Below are 20,732 nucleotides of genomic sequence, written 5' to 3' on the forward strand. Positions count from 1 at the left end.
TAAAGTATTCTGAAGCGGGGTGTCGATATATTATGATTTGAAGATGTATACTAGGAAGGAAAGCCAGTGATGACCATGGCTGATCCTAATTCTCAGGGCCACATGTCCAACATGTTCAGTGTCAGGAGAAGGAAAAAGGACAATTCATCTTCTGGACAGTATTGCAAGGGCAACTGCTTTTTCAGATTGTTCCATTAGATTGAGCAAGCAGAGATAGCAGTAGAAGTAATGGTTCCCATTTAGGTGAGCAAGCAATCAGCAGTTCCTGCTCCTCTCCAGAGCAAACGATAAGGAATTACTACACTTTAAAAAAAAATCAAATTATGTCAAGCATTTCTGGACCTAGAATCCAGAGCAAATAATAAAAATAATTACAAAAAAGGCTGAAATTCAATAACCATTTTAAGAAGTCAACAAGTAAGCAGGGAGATTGACTGAAGGTCAAATTAAAATGTATTGGACTGGCTTTCCCAACATGCTAAGATATAAAGTGGTTTGTTGATTCTGGCTCAGCAAGCTGTGTGAACCCAACCAATCATGACGTACTCAATAAATTATGGTTAGATAAACAATGCTTTAATAATGCAACATGCCAATCCATTCCGTATTCATTCATTCATTCATTCATTCATTCATTCATTCATTCATTCATTCATTCTCATTAAGCCTATCCTTCTTAGTATCATTTGCCTTTGCATTCTTCTGGATGAATTTTTGGAGACTTAGGAGGGCCTAACTGCCACCAATATTGCTTTTCCTGAATCTCTCCTCCTTGACGAAACTACCAGCTAGTGCTTATTTTTCCACCTTCTAGAATGTAGACACTCTCTGTTAATGAGAATTGGTAATATTCTCTTACTCCATCTTTCAATAAATCTCCTTGCCTTCTTTCCGCATTTCATTGCAAGGTTCGTCCTTACTTCCTTACCTCTCAGAAGCCAATATAAAACAGCCAGGTTGCTCACTCCAATCCGTCTCTCTAAGCTTTTCTTTCACTCTCTCTCTCTTTCTGAACTACATAAATAACTCTTTGTTTAAACATTATTTTTCTCCCCCCCCCCCGTTTTTTGGGGGGGAGATTCAGATTTTTCCTCTAATATTTTCTTGGAGGCTTTTCTGACATGCGTATCTGACTTCTTTCGATATTTTGCTGAGAGTATGAAATTTTCTGCAGCCTGGCTGCAGAAAAGCCATCTTTGCAAAGGAAAACATTTCTCCTTGGTCAGAGGTGGGGACCTTGTGGCCTGCCAGTTATTGCTGAACTACAGCTCCCACTATCCCTCATTATTAACAACAGTGGCTGGAGATACCGGCCCCAAATTTGAGATATATTTATTGCAATATTTATATCATGTCTATACCATCAGATTCCAAGACCCTGATGCAGGATAGATAGATAGATAGATAGATAGATAGATAGATAGATAGATAGATAGATAGATAGATAGATAGATAATTTCTTTTGCCAGGCTAGATTTACACATTGCTTTTCATCCTGGTTTTTGGTTTATCTTCTTGTATGAATTCAGCCACTGTTTATCTTATTGTATTTATTCATTTTTGGCTAGATTTATATCTTCCCTTTCCTTCAGGAGCAAAAGGTGGCCTACATAGAACTCCCTCCTTCAATTTCTCCCCACAATAATCCTGTATGACAGATTCTGGGGAAGCTGGGAGTAACAGGAGGAATGTTAGACACAAGCAACCAAGACAGAGCCATGTTTATGAGATAGGCTGCCAAGAAGTAGCTTATCTCATAAACAGAACTTCAGTCCAGGCTGCAGGAAACCTGGGAAGGAAATATTAAAAGATTATCTCCTTTATCCCACTCCTTGCATTGAAACACCTTATTGAAGTCTGTCTGATTCATTCTTGCTTCCTTGCTCTTTTGTGAGAGCTTGACATAGGAACTTCCGGCTCTCATTTATTAATGAGTTCATTAATGCAGAATCTTTAAACATTCTCCACCTCTTTCTTCTGAGCTGTTTGTAACCTGGACTGCTCTACCATTTATGATAAGGAATGACCAAACTCCTCTCCCATTTCTTGGTTGTTTATGTTTCTCCTGTTATTTTGTCAGCCTTCCTACAGACTTTGTCAACCTGTGAGATGGGTTAGGCTGATAGTGATCAGTCCAAAGTCACTCAGAGAGTGAGTTCAATACCTTAACCACCGTACCACCCTGGCTCATTGTGCAAATCTAGCCAATTGTGCTTTATTTAGTTAAATGAATAAAGGCTTAGTACAATATGTGAGCTCAGTCCTACTCACCTGGACAGAATCCAAACTTGGAGTAGGGTTATGGAATATTGTCTATTTTTCCATGTTACTCTTTCTACTAAGATAGGGAAAGAGTAGACTAGGTTGCCATTTGTCACCCCCTTTCCCTTGTTGCAGACACCTATGTGATATACTCATGTGTTGATCAAATGGGAAAGTTGGCCTTGATCTGCATGAGAAATAGCTGCTGTAACTCCTACCTTTTAGATACACCCAAAGATACCCATTTCAATAATGTAGAAATAGTGGAAGCATGGGATAGAGTAAGGAGCCTATATATTACTGGAATGCTATCCAAGAAACACAGAAAACAATTGATCTAGGACTGTCTAAGCTTTTATCCTGAAGCTTTATTTTTATTTATTCTGAAGCTGAAAATATTGGGATGGGTTAATTAATTAGGATTTGAGGAACAACTTTCTCTGAAGCTACTTATCCAGTTGAGAAGCTCAGTGGTGAATGTGGAAGAAAAGGCTGTGGAGAAAGAATTGCAGGCACCTGTGCTGCCTCCCTCCACTCCTATGTGGGACTTCGCTCCTGCATGAGCAGGCAAAGGTGCCAATAACACTGTAATCTTGGCATGGGTGGAGGAGGAGAACAGAGGAGACACATGTAGTTTCACAGGAGGAGCGGGAGCAGCAGCACCACCACCACTAGCCAAATGAAAGTAGGTGTTGAAGGTCCAAACGAGAGAAAGGATGTATAGCGGCCAAGCAAGACAAAGCACAATGTAAAAAAAGGTGCAAGAGGTCTACAAGCTGACCATTTAAAGAAAAAGAAGAAGAAATCCCAGAGGAAGAGAGAGAGAGACTTGGGTCTGTAAGAGCACAACCCTTTTGCATACTAGTAATAGTAGTAGTAAAAGAGCAACAGAAATAGTATACTAGTAACAGTAGTGGTAGAATATAGCTTAGTAGTAGAAGTAATAGTATAGTGTATAGTAATAGCAATAGTAGTAGAATATAGTATAGAGAAAAGTTTGTTTAGTCAATAGAGTGTAGGTTAAGATAATAGTTATAGGAAGGACTCACACATGTTGTATATATCACTTTTATATCTTGGATAGTGTTGTATACAAAAAACCTCCCTAACCCTTATAGGGAGACATAAAACCCCAAGTGTCTAGGGTTCAGTGGTTTTTGGTGCTTTTGAGTCTGTGTAAGTCAAAATTGGGTACTGTTTGGAAAAAGGAAAAAGAACCCATGATAGCAAGCCCAGATTAGCTGCCAGGAAGTGGCACCCTAAGCGAATCACGTAATCGGCACCATCGCCCTTTGAAAAATGTTTTTTTCCTTGAAATATGTTGCCCTAATTTACCTGTATGGATGGGCCTCTAGAGAAGTTAAAGAAGAAAAGGCAGTATGTGAAGTGGCTTATAGATGTAGTGCGAGAAATAATAATTTGCAAAGATGGAATGTTATGGGGAAGTCCAGTGAATGTTCTTTGTGTAAACTAGAGGTGGGTATATTTCCTTTACTTATTTCAGTCCTTTAATTTTTTGGGGGGAGGCTTACTATTTCTTATTCTTTCCTGTGCTCTGTGTAACACAGCTTACCCAAGAGAGAATAGTTTGATAAATATATGCATATGTTTATCCACCTGAAGGGCATTATTTTAATACACAATTTTATACTCTATGTATATTTCACATGATGTATAACATACATTTAATAGTGCACACTATTTTACATTATGTTTAAAACTTTAACTTGTAACTTGCTTTTTGCCTTTTAAAAAGCACAGAATTTCCCCCACCCCATTTTCCTTTGCCTTGAGGCAGCCAGCTGTTAGATGCCTGACTGTCTTTGAATAAACAAGTTGCAAATTAGCTTGGTACCAGGCAAAGAACGAGAGGGAGGGAGAGAGAGAGAGAGAGGGACCCTGAATTTCAAAGAGGAACAAAGAAGAGATAAGAAAGACTGACAGGATGTTTCCTTGGTAACAAGAAAAGAAAGTTAAACTTAGATTCACCTCTTTAGGACCCACCTTTACCCCTCCCTTGGACCATCCCAAAAATCCTTTGTATGGGCATGAGAGGATGCACTATCTGATTTGATTTTTTTTACACCTGTACCTTTCTATAAAGCCTCTGATGTTTGCTTTGCAAGGTGTGGTTTCAATCAGCATTCATTGCCACGGTGTTGATTGGGCTCACCCAGTTGTGTCTTGATCAAAATACATCTTTTAACTTTCACAGAAGTCTTGTCTCAAGTTTTTGTTTGGCTCTTTGAAACTTGGGTAGCAAAGAGTGCCTTACACACCTTTCCTATCTTTTGACTTTGAGTGTATATGTGGTCCTGATAATGTCTTTTTCCCAGTTTCACAGCCTAACTAGATTCAGGTACGAAGTAAGGAGCCAGGTCATAAATCAAGAAATTCTTTTACAATTGTGCTTGTTTATAAAACAAGCATAAAATAGGTTTAGCCTTTCATCAAAGTTCAAGCTATAAGGTAATATTATTATTTGAATCAGTCCAGGAATCCAAACTCTAATAAGCAATTTGAGTACAACGGTCAAATTCCACAGGGGAATAAGTCACTGTCATGTGCCAGGAACACAAAGAGCACATGCTTTCAAGAGAGCTGTTGCAGAAGTTATTCTAGCAAAAAATCCCTCTAAGGGAGTTTTAAAATCCAAAGCTTATTTACTCCCTATCTAGGTGCAGCTAAAAACGAACAGGTCAGATTTCCTTAGATTTGATTGATTTTTTTTCAGTTTATATAGCCACCAATCTCACAATAATGATTCTGGGTAGTTTACAGTGTTTAAAAATAATCCAGTAACATAATATAAAATAAGAGTTGAGGAGTCAGGTCAGTCTAAGCAAACAGTAACCATAGCAAGGGCTCGAATACTCAGACCTCCATGCCAGAAACACATCCACACCTTTAGAACCTTTTGAAAAGTTGCAGGGCAGAGGCCAATCTAATCTTGGGGGAAATGGTACAGTTCTACCTAATTTCTCAGTGCAATTAATATTTTTTTACATCCAGGAAATTTTTGAAAGCTCATTGCTCACAGAATCTATCATTACATTGCCTGATATAATAAACAGCATGTATAATGGGAGAGCAATGTAGAATTATTTCTCTAAATGTTAGAGGTTTGGGAGATCCTGTTAAGAGAAGAAGGATTGTTAATTATGTTAAATCATTTAAGCCTCACATGGTTGTATTACAACAAACATAAACAACAAAAGGTTAAATAATAGGTATTCTGATAAACAGTTTTTGGTAGGAGGATCTAATAAATCAAGGGGAATAGCTACTCTTTTCAAAGTTGGCATAAATTTAAAAGTTCAAAAGATTCTAAAAAATAGGGAAGGAAGATGTACATTTATAGAATGGAAATTTGACTATAAAACATTAACTTCTAATCAGGATTAGTTATTTACAAAAGATTATGAATGGTAAAAAAAAACCGCAGATAATTTTATAATAAGAGGGGACTTCAATATTGATGCATTAAAACCTCAGACTGGAATGATTTCAAAATTTAATGCATGCTCATGGATTTATAGATGCAGGGACAATCATGAATCCTGCAATAAAAGCACATACATTTTATTCAGGCAGACATAAATCCCTCTCTAGGATAGACTACATATGGATATCTAATTTTTTTTCAAATGTTTTGCAAGTTAAAATTGCACCAAAACTTACATCAGATCATGCTGCAGTGATTATTATGTTCAAATTAGAAGAGATTATCACATTTATTTATTATTGGTGTTTTAATCCTATAGTAGTAGTAATCTTTATTGTCATTGTACTACTTGTACAACGAAATTAAATGCCACCCCAGTGCAGCTTTAAAAATATAAAAACCATAGAACACATAAAACACAAAACACACATAACACACATAAAACACAACCTTCACATTCCATATTGCACAACCCCTGATGCTGCAATAATACTGCACTATACGATATAATTCAGTATAGTTACAGCTCTAAGATAGAAGCTATTCTTCAGCCTATTGGTCCTTGTTTTCATTATCCTGTACCATCTGCCAGATGGTAACAGTTCAAAAAAAGAATGTCCCGGGTGGGATGGGTCCTTAAGAATGCTTTGAGCTTTCTTAAGGCAGTGGGAACTATAAAGTTCTTCCAAAGAGGGGAGAGGGCAACCAATGATCCTCTGGATTTATTAATAATCCTCTGGATAATTATACAATAATCCTCTGGATTATTATACAATGCAGCAGCAAAACAACAACACAAACTTTGAGAATTTTTTTTCAAGAAAATAATACAAATGAAACATCAGTAAGAATAAGGTGGGATACTATGAGGGCAGTATTTACAGGAGAGTGTATAAACCAGATGACCACAATTAAAAAAATACCATCACAAAAGGCAAGTAAGCTTTATTCAGAAATTACCAAACTGCTAGCAAAATATAAGAGAACTGGATCAGCTAGTATATATAAACAGATGGTAAATAAAAGGAGAGAGTTAGATGATTTGGAGACAGATAAAATCTCCTCTCAAATTATTTTTGCCAAACAAAGATACTATGAACACAATATTAAAATTCTAGAATACTGACAGATAAACTGAAAAAAGCTAAGGGAAAAGTGCATTAGTGCAATTAAAAACAGCAATGGGAAATAGTGACTAAAACCAAAGATATACGTAAATGATTCAAACATTTTTTTCAACAATTATATTCCTTAAATAATTCATCACTAACAAAAATTAATCAATATTTAAATTGATTAACATTCCCAGTATTAGCTCCAGAGGATATACAATTTATGGAATTTCTTTTCTCACTTTCAGAAATCTCTGAAGTCTTTAACACTAATCAAAATGGAATATCTCCTGGCCCTGATGGACTGTCAGGGGAATTTTACAAAGAATTTAAAGTCTTCATACCTGAATTTCTACTTTTATGCAATACTTTGCACCAGGGGGACCCCTTGCCAGACTCTTGGAAACAATCTAAGATAATTATGATCCTTAAATTGGGTAAAAATTCTCAGGAATTGGCAATGTACAGACCCATCTCACTTCTTAATACAGACTATAAACCATATACTAAATTGTTAGCTAACTGTTTAAAAGTGATTATAAGTAAAATTATTCATATAGATCAAGATGGTTTTATTCCAAATCGAAATATATCTACCCCATCAGGAAATTATTAAATATTATACAAATTAGTAAAATTAATAAACTTTCATTAGCCATATGTTCTGTAGATATATTTAAAGCCTTTGATTCTCTGAAACTACAATTCTTAAAACAAATATTAAACAAATTTAAACTCGGGGCTGGTTTTTGTAAGATGATTGAGCATATTTATGGACCAACTGAAGTTCAGATAAGACTTAACAGTTGTGATTTAGATTCTGTTACGATTTTAAGAGGTACCAAGCAGGGTTGCCTCCTATTACCTTTATTATTCAACCTAGCTTTAGAAGTGCTGGCAATAGCACTTAGATCTAACAATCAGATTTATGGCTTGGCATTGCGTGACAAGACATATCTTTTCAATCTATTTGAGGATAATATGGTTCTGACTCTCTCAAATGTTTCCCATTCAGCTAGCTATATTAAGAAGGAGTTAAGAGGAATTTGTAGAGGTGTCAAGACTATCAGTTAATTTTCACAAATCACATTTGATGTTTTTTCACACTCCTCCCAAAATTCAAAAGGAACTTTCTATAGATTTAGTGATTCCAATAGTATATAAATCTTTAAGATGTTTGGGCATCACTATTATTAAAATATTCATAAATAAAAAAGAAATGAAACAGAGAAATGAAAAACTGGGCTTCAAAACATTTCAACCTTTGAGGGCAAATTGCAGTGGTAAAAATGAAAATCCTTGCAAGGCTCAATTTTCTATTTCAATGCCTTCTAGTGGAAATTCCAGAACAGACTTTAAGACATTGGCAAAAATAAAAATAAAAAGCTTCTGCTTTCATGCAAAAAAAATGAGAATAAAAAAAGGACGTTATATAGACCTCAGAAAGAGGGAGCCTGGGGCATACCCAATTTGATAATATATTATCTAGAGGCAGTTAGGGCATATGATTTGATTCATTATGAAAGACTCTTTTAAGCAATGGATCCAAACTGAAACTATATTACAACCAAATAATTTAATAAATCAATGGATATTTTTTCATCCAAAACATTTTTCTAGAATAAAAAAGATTAAAAATATTTTCACTAAAGTGATGCTTCAAGTTTGGAAGAGTAAATACGTAGCTTTGATAAATGACACTTCTCCTTTAACTCCTTTAGTAACATATACAGATCACGATAATCATGGTTTGGCTAAAATGAAATTTATGAGAGAATACAGCCTTTATAGACTAAAGAATTTTTAAAGTAATAAAGAACCTCTCAATAAAGATCAGATAGAGCAACAAACAGATGTTAAGTTACCATGGTTCTTCTGATATCAACTCAATTCTCTTTTGGGCAATAGAAATGTTAGAGTTTCAGCAACACAGCCTTATACCAATTTCGAGAATTTAATACTTAACTACTTTAGAACAACTCAAAGGAACAATCTCAAAAATGTATATAGGTTATTATTGCAATTAGATCATGGAAAAAATCTATGTGGTTGCTAGGAGTCAAAAACGACTTGATGGCACGTAATCAACTGTTTGCAATTAGAAATAGGAGACTGTTATAGGCGCTCCCAGGTTCCGCTTAGGGTCACTCAATCACGCTCTCACAGCCTGTTGAGAGACATGGATCTTGTAAGCCTCCCTTGCTTTCTACCTGGGTTTTCCAGAGAGCAGACAAGACACACAGCCTGGGCAATAGGCGGGAAGTAATTAGGGACACGCACACATCACTTTCAACCAACACTGAGGCACAACAGCTTCTTTGGAATACACATAGACCCAGTGAATTTAAAGTAACAGCAAAACTTTACTGGTTACAATGTATGTTTGCTCTTTCTCACACGTGTACACACTCATCCACACTTACCCATATCCTTCTAAACTAGGCTGCCAGGCACTAGCTTTTTTTATCCCCCAAAGTCCTTGCATTGTTGATTCACAAGACTGGCAGCTACTCTTGCCTTGTTAATTTATAGGTCTGGTAGCTGTTGATGGGATGGGGGGGCAGTTTCCAGGTGCTCAGGCCCAACTTCCTTTGTCTGGTTCAGGTGACATTTTTTCCTTTGTTTCCTTAATGGCTGGTTTCCTTCTTATCTACCTCCTCAAAAGGATCTTTTAGATAAGATTCCTGGCTTTTTGTCCTGTTTATGTGCCTGCTTCATCTTTTAATTATGGCAGCTTCAGCCTAGTCTCGTAAGATCCACCCCATAGTTTAAAGGAAGCTTGGGATACTGATCTTGGTAAATCCAGATAGGAGACAAATTGGCAGGAATTATGGGAAATGGGTAAATTCACCTCAGCTTCAATGCAAAGACTGCAGTGGAAGATTACACGTTGCTGGCATTTGACTCCAGCCAGATTCATACTGTATATATCAAAATTATTCTTCCAAATGTTGGAGAAGTTGTCATAAAAAAGTGTCATTGTGGAGTCCTTGGGGTCCTCTGAGCTTGGTTTTTTTCTTACAAACATTTCATTACCCAGCTAGGTAACTTCTTCAGTGCTAGAATGGGATGGGGTTTGCTCTCTGTTTATATACTGTGGCCTGCCCTGCCAGTGTTGGTGGGGGTGGGGGGTTTGTTTTGTTCCTCTGGCAGTTCCTTGATTAGGGCATTGTTCCCTGCTTGATTGTGTGCCTGGTGGTAACCTCTGCTGATCTGGGTGATGATTGCTGGTGAGGAGATGTTCTGGTCTTTTCTTTTTTCTTTTCTATTGTCTCTTTTGAATAGTGTGTAGATGCTGTTTATTTCTATGTGTCTGTTGATGGTTGCCTTGTCTGAATGCCAAGCTTCCAAGAATTCCCTTGCATTTTTGGATTTAGCTTGGTCTAAAATGCTGAGAGTTTCCCAGTTAAAACTATGGTTCAGTCTGTCCATGTGTTGTGAGATTAAGGAGTTTTCATCATGTCTTCTGACTGCTAGTTGGTGCTCGTGGATGCGCTCTGCCAGCCTTCTGCCTGTCTGTCCTACATAGTGGTTGTTACAGTCCTTGCACTGTATGTTGTAAATGACTCCTGTTTTTTCTTCTTGTGCTACTGGGTCTTTTGGTTTACTTAAGATATTTTGGAGGGCTTTAGTTGGTTTGTGTGCTACAGAGATGCCATGTGGCTGTAATACTCTGTTGGTGGTTTCTGAGACATTTCTGATGTATGGCAGTGTGATCCTTTTCATAGCTTGTGTTGGTTGTGTTGTAGTAGGTTGAGTGGTCAGGCACTTTTTGATGAAGTTGCGTGGATATCCATTTTGTTGGAAGATGTTGTATAGGTGGTCTGTTTCCTTTTTCTGCTGTTCTGGGTTGCTGCAATGCATTTGTGCTCGCTTGAATAATGTTCTTACACAGCTCCTCTTGTGGGAGGTTGGGTTGTTACTTTGGTAATGGAGTACTGGATTAGTGTGGGTTGTCTTCCGATAAATCTGGGTTTCTAATTTACTGTTGTTTCCTCTGCTGATGAGGATATCTAGGAAGGGTAGTGTGTTGTTTTTTTCTTCCTCTCTGGTGAATTTTATTCCTCTGAAGATGTTGTTGATGGTTTCATGTGTCTTCTGTAGTTGTTCCTTTTTTATTATAACAAACGTGTCATCTACATACCGGATCCATACTTTAAGCTGTACGTGTGGAAATGCTATAGCTTCTAGGCGATGCATTACAATCTCTGCTATGAGTCCTGACAGTGGTGATCCCATGGGTGTGCATCCGATTTGTTGGTATATTTGTCCATCAAACTGAAAATAGGTAGTGAAGCATAGGTTGATGAGGTCCATGATTCTGGATATTTTGATCTGGGTGTATTTGGTTAGGTCGGGTGTGTTGTGTGGTACTGCTGATATGGATTCTTTCACTAGTTCTGGGTTTATGGACGTAAAGAGTGCTGTGACATCAAATGAGACCATAATTTCATCTTCATCTATATGTACATCTTTGATTTTCTGGAGGCACTGTAGTGAGGAGTTGATAGAATATTCACTCTGAAAGAAAGCGTCATTCTTTCATTTGTGGTGGTCATGCAATAAAGCTATATGCTTTTGGTGTAATTTCTGGGGGGAGGTAAGTACCATTACTAAACAAATAATTGAATGCTCCCCAGAGGTAGGCTTACTGCATTTATTAACAGGACCAAACCTCAAGCTTAAAAATAAGGAATTTATTATCTATTTAATTTTAGCAGCTAAAATAATAATTGCCCAACATTGGATAACTCTAGATAACGTAACAACTGAGATGTGGATTAACAAGGTCTCTTCAACTGCCACATTAGAAAAAAATCACAGAGTTAAATAATGAGACATAAGAGGCAGGAACCACAATTCTATCAAATATGGATGGATTTTATGGTTTACCTCAATAGCAATAGACCATGGTAATACTTTACATATATGGTAAATTTGTACATGTATTGTACTTGCATCTTTACCTATTTTTTAGTAGATTTTTTTGTATTTTCTATATCTTTTTCTCTCTCTGCATCTTGGATTTATGTTAATTTAGTTAGCTGATAATGTTAGTCATACTTCAGTAAAAACAATGAAAAAAAATCTTGGGGGGGAATGGTGTTAATCCACATTTAGATCAGATTGTCAGCTCCTGGTGGATGTCTTCTCTTGGCAAGCAGTCACACTTAATCCTACTATCTTCCGGTCCTTTACATACGCTTAGCATTCCCAAGGGCTGCTGGTAGTCATCTTCCAGGGCACGTTCCCTCTGACATCTTTGGGAGTGCTGCAGTCTGCATCTGTTGTTTTCTGTGCTAATCCTAGGGCTCATTTCCTTGGTTTCTAGGTTGACAGATTAATTGGCCTGCTTTTCTTTTAAGGAAGATGGTGTGTCCTGTTGGACTCTGACCCTCCAAAATTTTTATAAACATGTCAAATCCATACTAAAATAGTATAAACCCATATTTTATGCATGTAGAAGTACACGATTTTAGCAACTGATTTATTTTTCCCAAATGAAAGATGAAGACAAAAGATATAATGTTGAAATAATGAAATATCAGGAACTTGGAAGAACCTCCAGACTCTAGAGGAACTGAGGGGAAAGATTGAAATGGCCTTATTCCCACTCAAATTATGAAGAGCTTAAGTGAAATTCAGAAGCTCCCCCATTGGTCTTCACTTTACTCAAATAACTCCATCCTTGAAGCCTTTCAAGGAGCTCTCCATAAAAAAGGCCAGGTCCCCTTTGCCACCTCCTGGAATTTTATCTTGAAATATCAGATATTGCCTGAGCAAACAAAGCCTGCTGAAGTTGGCAACCTGATTGATCTCTTCAGCCAGGCAAGCTGTTGCAAGGACTGAAGCTTCTTGGAATGCTGGGTGCAATTCTTCTCTCCCTAATGGATTTTGCCTGTAAAAAAACAGAAGAAGCAAGAAAATATCAGAAGGGCATGAGTGGCAAATTGTGTTGTCTGGACTCCCTGTAAAATTCCACGAATGAAGCAAGGTGATGGCATAGTTTATGCTTTGTCCAGAGGCAAATAAGGGATAGGTAGGATTGAGGGAGTATTTGTGTATTAAAATCATGTTCCCCCATCATTTTTTAAGAGGGCCACCATGCAAGGTAGATGGGCTGCCTGTAATTTTTGCACCAAATTAGAGCATTTAGCTATAGGTATGTGATCACTCTACACATGCAATTGATGTCACCACAGGTTTTTGATTTTCTTTTTGGAGAGAGAAGATCCTTTATGGAAAAGGACCTGGCTTAGGAGATCAAAGTGGCATAATTCCCAATTGATGGAACTAATAAGTGGCTGATGAGGGTCACTTTAATTATACTAAATTTATTTGAGAAGTGATGCCCTGATCCAGATTCCATTTTGCCTTGCTTCTTCTGGCTCTGAACAGAATCCAGAGCAGAGTGCCCGCAGAACATGGATAGATAGTACTCAAAGCCTGAAGGTGGTACCAGAGTATCTCATAGATTGCTATAAAATTGTAGTATGTAGTATAGCTAAAGGAGAAAATTATTAAATACATTGAATCAATGTAATTGTAGTGAAGTTTACATTTCATTTAGCTTAAATCAAATTCAGTTTTTGTCTTGTTTGAGGTACTGCACTGAGAGGTCAAGCACAGTCCTCAGCAACCCAAGGCTGTGCTCCCTGATGTACTTTATCATATCAGATACTGTTTATGTTTATATATGTATGTGAAATCATGCAAACTTCCTTCAACAAACTGTGAAAAGTTTCTCTTGTGAGATGTTACTTTTTTTGAAGTCCTTTTTATAACATGCTTGTTATATTTCTGATTATTTAGAATCCAACATAAAAAGGTTACGGCGTTTGGCCTGTTAGGAAAACATAATGAATCGCCTGCTTGAAAAGTTCTTCATTTTTCTCCTGCTTGGTGCACTGCTTGGATTATTTTTTTCCATTTATTGGAACACGGAAATAACAGGTAAGACACTGGATCATGAATTAACTAGATTTCAGAATGTGGGCTCAATCACATTTAATTCCCACTAAAGTAGATACCAAAAAAAAAAGTAGCAAGACAACTATGATAGATGAATGGAACTATGTAAACTCTGCACTGATAGAATAAGGAAATAAGACTAAGAATAAAAGAGAAGGGGTGGGAAACAGATGTGTTGAAATCAATGACAGGAAGGGTACAGGAACAATGAGCTGAACTATGTCTTGTAGTAAGGGACAAACACAGGTTAATACATGATAGACCACAGAATGTACTGTTGATTCTGCTAACTCTTGGTGTGGTTTTGAATAGCAAATTATGTAAAAACCAAACAAGCTCTATTCTACAGACATCACTGTTGGTTTTACAGACTTCACAAACAGAAGTGTTAAGCAAGCCACATGCTTCCTTACATTTGCAATGACCAATAGGCTTGCCATCCTCTCAGTTTTAAACATGAAAACTCTTCTCACTGAAATGTACACATATGCCCTTAATCTTTCACCTTAGCTTCTTTTTAAAAATCAATATTAAAGACTAACATAAATGACTAGACAACAGGAAAAAAAGAAAATGACAAAAGACATAGTGGATAGAAAATAAAGCAACAGTAAATAAACAGAATTTACAATTGTCATAAGATTTAAAAATCATTATTTCATTATTTCAGTGATTCAGTGCTTAACTGAACCTAATCATGATATCATTTTGAGAAATAATTGCAAATCATTGCAAAACTCTAAATGTTAATATTTACATTAATGTCACCATTATTTGTGATTATCTAAAATAAATGCACATGATCTTAAGAACGAAAAGAAAAGAAAAAAGGGGAAAAAAACCCTTAAGGTTGTTTTTTATTCTTCTGGCAATCTGCAAAAATGTCAGTGATGATAAATGTTGGCCTTTGCCAAATAATTCTTGCTGTGTCTTTAGACATAGGTTACTAAATGATCAGATTATTGGCAGGACTCTCTCTGTTTCTGACGAGCCCATGAGATCTGAGAGGGTGGGCATGGTCTGGGCCCTGTCTATTAAACAGTGCCAGGAAGCATGCCTTCTCTGCTGCAGCACCTGCCCCCTGAGAGATGTGGGCCCCCAATCCTGCTAGCATTGTGTACATCTCATGGACATCTCATGCGTGGGATCTGGAATTAGGTGGAAGCCTCATCGTGACTTTGGGCTTTTTATTATTTGAATTAGGTTTGTCCTTGGCCACCATTATTTGATTATTAATTGGCTTTGATTTTGTTTGCTTTAAATTCTATGTGCACTGCCCACAGCTGCAATTATGAGCTGCAATAATAAATACATAATTTTTATTCATTCAAATTAATGAGTGTACTACAAGGTAACATTTACCTTTTTAGCAGCTGCATCACACCATTGGCTCATACTGAACATGTGGTCAACAAGGACATCCAGATCCTTTTCATATGTACTACGGGTAGTTCTTGACTTATGACCACAATTGGGAGAAGAACTTCCGTCACTAAGCAATGTGATTGCTAAGTGAGTCACGCCCGATTTTATGATCTTTTTTCCCACAGCTGTTAAGTGAATCACACAATTGTTAAGTGAATCACATGGTCGTTAATTTAAACTGGCTTCTCCCATTGACTTTGCTTGTCAGAAGCCCTGGGAAGGTCACAAAAATGTGATCACATGACCTTGGGACTCTGCAACCATTGTAAATACATACCAGTTGCCAAGTGCACAAATTTTTATCATGTGACCACGGGGACACTGCAGCAGTTGTAAGTGCAAGGACTGGTCGTAAGTCACTTTTTTCAGTGTTGTCGCAACTTTGAACGGTCCTTAAATGAATGGTTGTAAGTCGATGACTACCTGTACTGCTAAACCAGATTTTTCCTCCCCTACACTTGTGCCTTACATTTCCCATCCAGATGCAGAACTTTACATGTCCTCCTGTTAAAAGATGGAAATCTTATTCATTTGAACCCACAGGTCCAGCCTTTCTAGATCTTTCTGAAATTTCTCATATTCCTCCAGAGCATTAGCTGCCCCCCCCCCCAAGCTTTATAACATCTGCAAACTTTTAAAGTATCAACTCAGCTCTCTCATTCAAGTCATTGATAAAAATGTGGAATAGCACAGGGTCCAAGGCACAGCCCTATAGCACTCTACTCAATATTTCCTGTGTAAGGTGGGGGGACTTGAAAACCAAAGAGCCACGTAAGCGTGTGAGGAAGTGAAGCTGGGATTGCTGTCTGCACTTGGGAAAAGCAGCTGCAGCAAGGCAGAAATGCTTCCCACTCTACTTCCCCAAGACTTAGCACAGCTCATGCTGTTTCCCAAAGGCTAGAAACCTGAGAGATGGGCTCATGCATTCATACATTCATTCACTCCCAAGTTTACTTAGAAACATCCACGCAGGCGTTCCAGCTGCCTGGCTAATTGAGCCACACGCTGGCATTTTCAAGGACCTGCCGATGTCCAGAAGCAGCCTCACCCTACCCAGGCCCTTAGCTTACAAAACAACCACTAAGACAGACCGTGTGTGGGTATGTAGGAGAAAAGGAGATAAGAAAACAGCAAGCAGATGGGGAAACGGGAGGCAATATTTGGAGATTGATAACTATTACAGGCAGGCAAGAGGACTATCAGTCAACTGCCAGTTCCACAAACTATGGTAAGCAGCATATCCTGGTGGGATTCCTGCCAGGAGGTCAGCTCTCAAGCTGAGCTGGAGTGCTCAAAAAACAATACTGCTTAAGAGCAGTGCTTGGAGCTTGGCAGCAACCAGAAAAGGAGCAACCACACTGAGCAATACCTCATCCCAACTAGTGCAAGAACCTTTGGAAGGAGGCAAAAGTTCTATGCTACTTTACAGACTTTGAGACTTTTGTTTGGATTGAGTATTAAAGGATTGAATATTAAAGACATATTTGTGTGGCAATATCAACTTGCAAGGCCTAGAAGGGTGGAGTTAACCCAGAACAATAGCCTGCTGTTGGAGAAGGTGTGTACTGAAATAAAGCATTGTGTACAGATCTGCTACGCTGTGGTGTGTCTAGTCCTTGGAAAGCAAAGAACCCTCATAAAATGGAATGACTAGAGAGACCCCAAGATTTCATCTCTATCTCAAAGGAAGAAGTGGTTAATTAATCCCATGGCAATTAGTTCCCACAACACAGTTGACCAGGAGTAATTAAAATATTGCTGAACTATAATTCACCAAATTCCCATCCAAAGATGACATACAGGATTGCAGATCTGAATTTTTTTAAGCTGTTACTTTTAAAAAAATGTCTCAACAAGGTTTGAATTTTTCTTCCAGATCATGAAGAAGATTGGTTGAAAACGCAAAAGGACCGTAAAGACAGCTTGCATTCCATCTGCCAGAACAAGAATTTCTCGAGTTCAGAAAAAAAGCTAGATGAATATGTGGCTAGACAGCTCTTTGTGGATGAGAACTACAAATTCATCTATTGTGAGGTGCCAAAGGTAGGCTGTTCTATCTGGAAGAAAATTGTTTTGCTCCTCACACTCAACCTGAGCAGGGACGTCTTTGAAGTAAACCAAGATGAGATTCATAAAACAAATCTTCTAAAGCGGTTGAGTTCTTATCCATCCAAACAACAACAAGAACTTTTGAACTCCTTCACTAAAGTGATGATTACCAGACATCCTCTAGAAAGACTGGTCTCTGCTTACAGAGACAAGTTCTTGCACCTTGAACCTTACTATAGCATCACAGTGGCCAATGAGATCAAAGCCTTGTTTAGGAAGAACAAAAACCTTACGGGGAATGTAACTTTCCAAGAGTTTGTAAACTTTGTTGTGACACGCGATACGAAGCATTTGGATATACATTGGAAGCCAATGTTCCAGTTGTGTGATCCCTGCAACATTCACTATGACATTCTGGGAAAGTATGAGACACTGGATCAGGATGTCAGTCATGTTCTCAGCAGAATCAAAGCTCCACAGAGGGTCCGTTATCCAAACAGTAAGCTCTATACGGAAAGGACAAACAAGGACATCACCACCCAGTATCTAAAAAAACTGAACTGGGACCAAATACAGAAAATCACGGATGTTTATCAGATGGATTTCTCTTTGTTTAATTATTCTTTTACTGTTCGAATGGAAATGTCATTTTAGAGGTTAGTCATACCTCTGTTTTCTGGATTCCTACTTTTGGGAGTAAGGCAAGGATTTGCTAGAAAAAATACATTTCCTTAGGTGGCAATCTGTTCATGAATTGCCTCCTTAAAGATGTTTACTTGGTACCTTCGCTGATTTCATTGAGATGTCAAACATTTTATTTTATTATTCTGTAAATTCTGTAAATTTGATTTTACTGATAACTTGTTTTATTTCAGCACAGTTTCTTTTGAATGTATTCATAAATATAATTTAATTTTGATGTAAGCTTTCTTGAAAACTTTCTTGGTGGAAATGGAGAAAGAGAATTTTAAAACTGCAGTCAACAGAATCTTATTTCACATACTCACTTTAAACCACACAAGTAATTTAAAAACTGCAGTTATGCAATATAATGAGAATTGAAAAGCTTTGTGGAAATCTTGCAACAATTTGTATAATTACTGTTTCTTCCATGAATGAACTTGGTGTATCTTTATAATGAGACTCTGATTTCACACAAATCCAAATCATATTTATAACAACAGTTATATTTCCTTTCTTCTTAAAATGATTTTTTAAAATCTATTCTGCTAGAAAAACCAACTCTCTCTATTCATTCTGTACCAATGTTGGCTGACAGAGGCATGATTGTTTTTGTTATTAAGATTTCCTACATATGATTTCCAGATTTCCAAACCACCAGGTTCACTATATTATATTGTGTTTTTATTTTGCTTCCTGTTGATATTGTGAGCCACCCAGAGTTGTTTTACATTTAGGCATCACGTGATGCCTAAATGTAATACATAAATAAACCATCATTTTGGTAATCATTGTTTGTTGAATAAACCATATTTTGCTGTTTATTTACACATCACACTATACACTATGCTATACTACAAATCAAAGCGTCTGGGTCTATCCATTGCACTAAGTAACAAAGAAGCAAACCGCATCACAATTTAATGAGTTGCATGAACCTTGACACTGAGCACTTGAAATTTGTTTCCAGTTTATGACTTGCAGATTGTATGTGACCAGCATGCAAGAACACATTGCTTTCACAAGCATTCACTGGACTCTATCTCTGTATATATTTGATGTTTCGTTTTCACATTTTTGTTATCGGAATATTAATTTTGTGTTTCTGAAAAATAAACCCACCTTGAAATGTGTCTTGGCATATTGAGTGGACTTTGGCATGGAAGTCCGCATTTAGGGTATGATGGTTGGAGCTATATTTAATATCACATTAAGTATATTTCTCTTTGCTCTTCTCCCTTCTCATCTACCACATGTCCCCCTGAACTTCCACAATGGACTCTCCAACTTTCAGGAGCAGTTTTGGAGGACACATCTGAGGCTGCAAGGGGAGGGGAATTTATTCTACTAGTAATATCAACTGAAAATGGAATCACACCTTTGATAATTATACCCATATCCATATCTATGTAGCAAGCTTGCCATGAATCTTTCCAAACTGGATTTGGATGTTTCTTCCCTCTTAGACAATGTTCCCTCTGAGATATGTCTGTTACCCATCAAACCCAAGCACGTGGTAAAAAGTCAACTGCATGCAAAATTAAGTCCTTCCAAAATAATACATATTTCAGGTGCCATAACACTCTGGGCTTACAAAGAGTCCTGCACAAGCTTGCCGCCTCAGCTTAATTGCAGCAGTGAGAGTTGCTCTGCATTGCTGTGGGGCAGCCTGAGCGGGAGCTCCTGGGGAAGGTGCCTTTGGCCCAGGACAGCAGACAGGCGGCCCTTTCTCAACCTGGTGGTTGCAGCTGACCTGCTCTGGATCAAGCCCAGCCAGAGACACACTGAGCGCCACCCCAGGGCCTCCTGAGCATGAAAGTTTAATATCTGTTGAGTTTTGGGCTATACAAGGTCCATGATCATTGTTAACTTTATATAAAAATCAATGTTTCAATTAATAACTAACATTTAAATAAATTCAGAATATACCCAGAGAAGGGAAGAATGGGAGGGGGAGGATTGAAAGAGAAGGGGCTATCTAAATGCTTTTTGTATACTTTTGTATACTTTTCTTCTTTTCTTTTCAATAGCACCACCAAATGGTAGCATTTGATTTTTGCAGGACTGATGACAGGGAAATGTGAGCAACCTATTTGTTTCCGTTTTGCAAGGCTGTTTACTTACCATCTCTTTTTCCCTTCTGTAGCCTGAAGCATCTGGACGGAACGTTGCAAAACAGGCTGGTCAGCAAAGGAGTGAGACAAGGTTGCGTACTCTCTTCTTATTTATTCAACTTATTTGCTGAATATATATTGAGAGAAGCTGGATTGGAAGAATATGAGCACCGTTTTAAAACTGGAGGAAGAAACATCAATAACCTTTGCCATGCTGAGCCATACCCTGATAGCTGAATATGCAAGCAATCTGCAAGTTCTAGTAATGAAAATCAAGGAGCACAATGAAAAAAGGGAACTAAGATTAGGCATAAAGGAGGCCAAACTGATGACAATAGGTACAGCAACCAGCCTTAGAATTGATAATGAAGCTTTTGCCTTTTAGGATTGACTATCAAAAGTAAAGGAACCAGCAGTCAAGAAATATGCCATAAACTACTACTTGGTAGGATAGCAATGAAGGGCTTTGAAAAGATATTCAGATGCTATGACGTGCCTATACTTAAAAAGATCAAAACTGTATAGTATTCCCCATGACACCCTTTGGAAGTGGAAGCTGGACTCTTAAGAAGTAGAATGGTTGGATGTTTTTGAATATGGGTGTTGGAAAAGCCTCCTGAGAATACCATGGATAGCTAAACAAACAGACAAATATACCACCTAACAAATCAA

The 20,732-nt window shown here is 37.6% G+C and overlaps 1 protein-coding gene across 3 annotated transcripts; it reads left to right on the forward strand.

The window, feature by feature from the left end:
* Window positions 1–1,634: 1,634 nt before the first annotated feature.
* Window positions 1,635–19,079, forward strand: LOC103049101 (carbohydrate sulfotransferase 9-like). Of its 3 annotated transcripts, none has more exons than XM_025170163.2 (3): window positions 1,635–3,099; window positions 13,633–13,773; window positions 17,093–19,079. In XM_025170163.2, the coding sequence occupies exons 2-3, from the start codon at window positions 13,680–13,682 to the stop codon at window positions 17,917–17,919; spliced, it is 921 nt and encodes a 306-aa protein (XP_025025931.1). In that variant the 5' UTR covers window positions 1,635–3,099; window positions 13,633–13,679; the 3' UTR covers window positions 17,920–19,079. The 3 variants fall into 3 exon arrangements, with proteins under 3 accessions (XP_025025931.1, XP_025025932.1, XP_007433737.1); XM_025170164.2 differs by having other exon boundaries at window positions 1,635–2,947; XM_007433675.4 differs by having other exon boundaries at window positions 1,637–3,095.
* The last annotated feature ends 1,653 nt before the right edge of the window (window positions 19,080–20,732 follow it).

Source organism: Python bivittatus, unplaced genomic scaffold, assembly GCF_059951505.1.
Source record: "Python bivittatus isolate LINGU-HERP-01145 unplaced genomic scaffold, Pbiv_v1 ctg000480_np1212, whole genome shotgun sequence".
Classification (NCBI taxonomy): Eukaryota; Metazoa; Chordata; class Lepidosauria; order Squamata; family Pythonidae; genus Python; species Python bivittatus.

Bases quoted from the DNA above. Each gene is read 5' to 3' on its own strand.
- LOC103049101 (XM_025170163.2), top strand. From the start codon at position 13,680: ATGAATCGCCTGCTTGAAAAGTTCTTCATTTTTCTCCTGCTTGGTGCA. The intron at 13,774-17,092 runs GTAAGACACTGG...TTTTTCTTCCAG, and splicing joins TTGGAACACGGAAATAACAG to ATCATGAAGAAGATTGGTTG.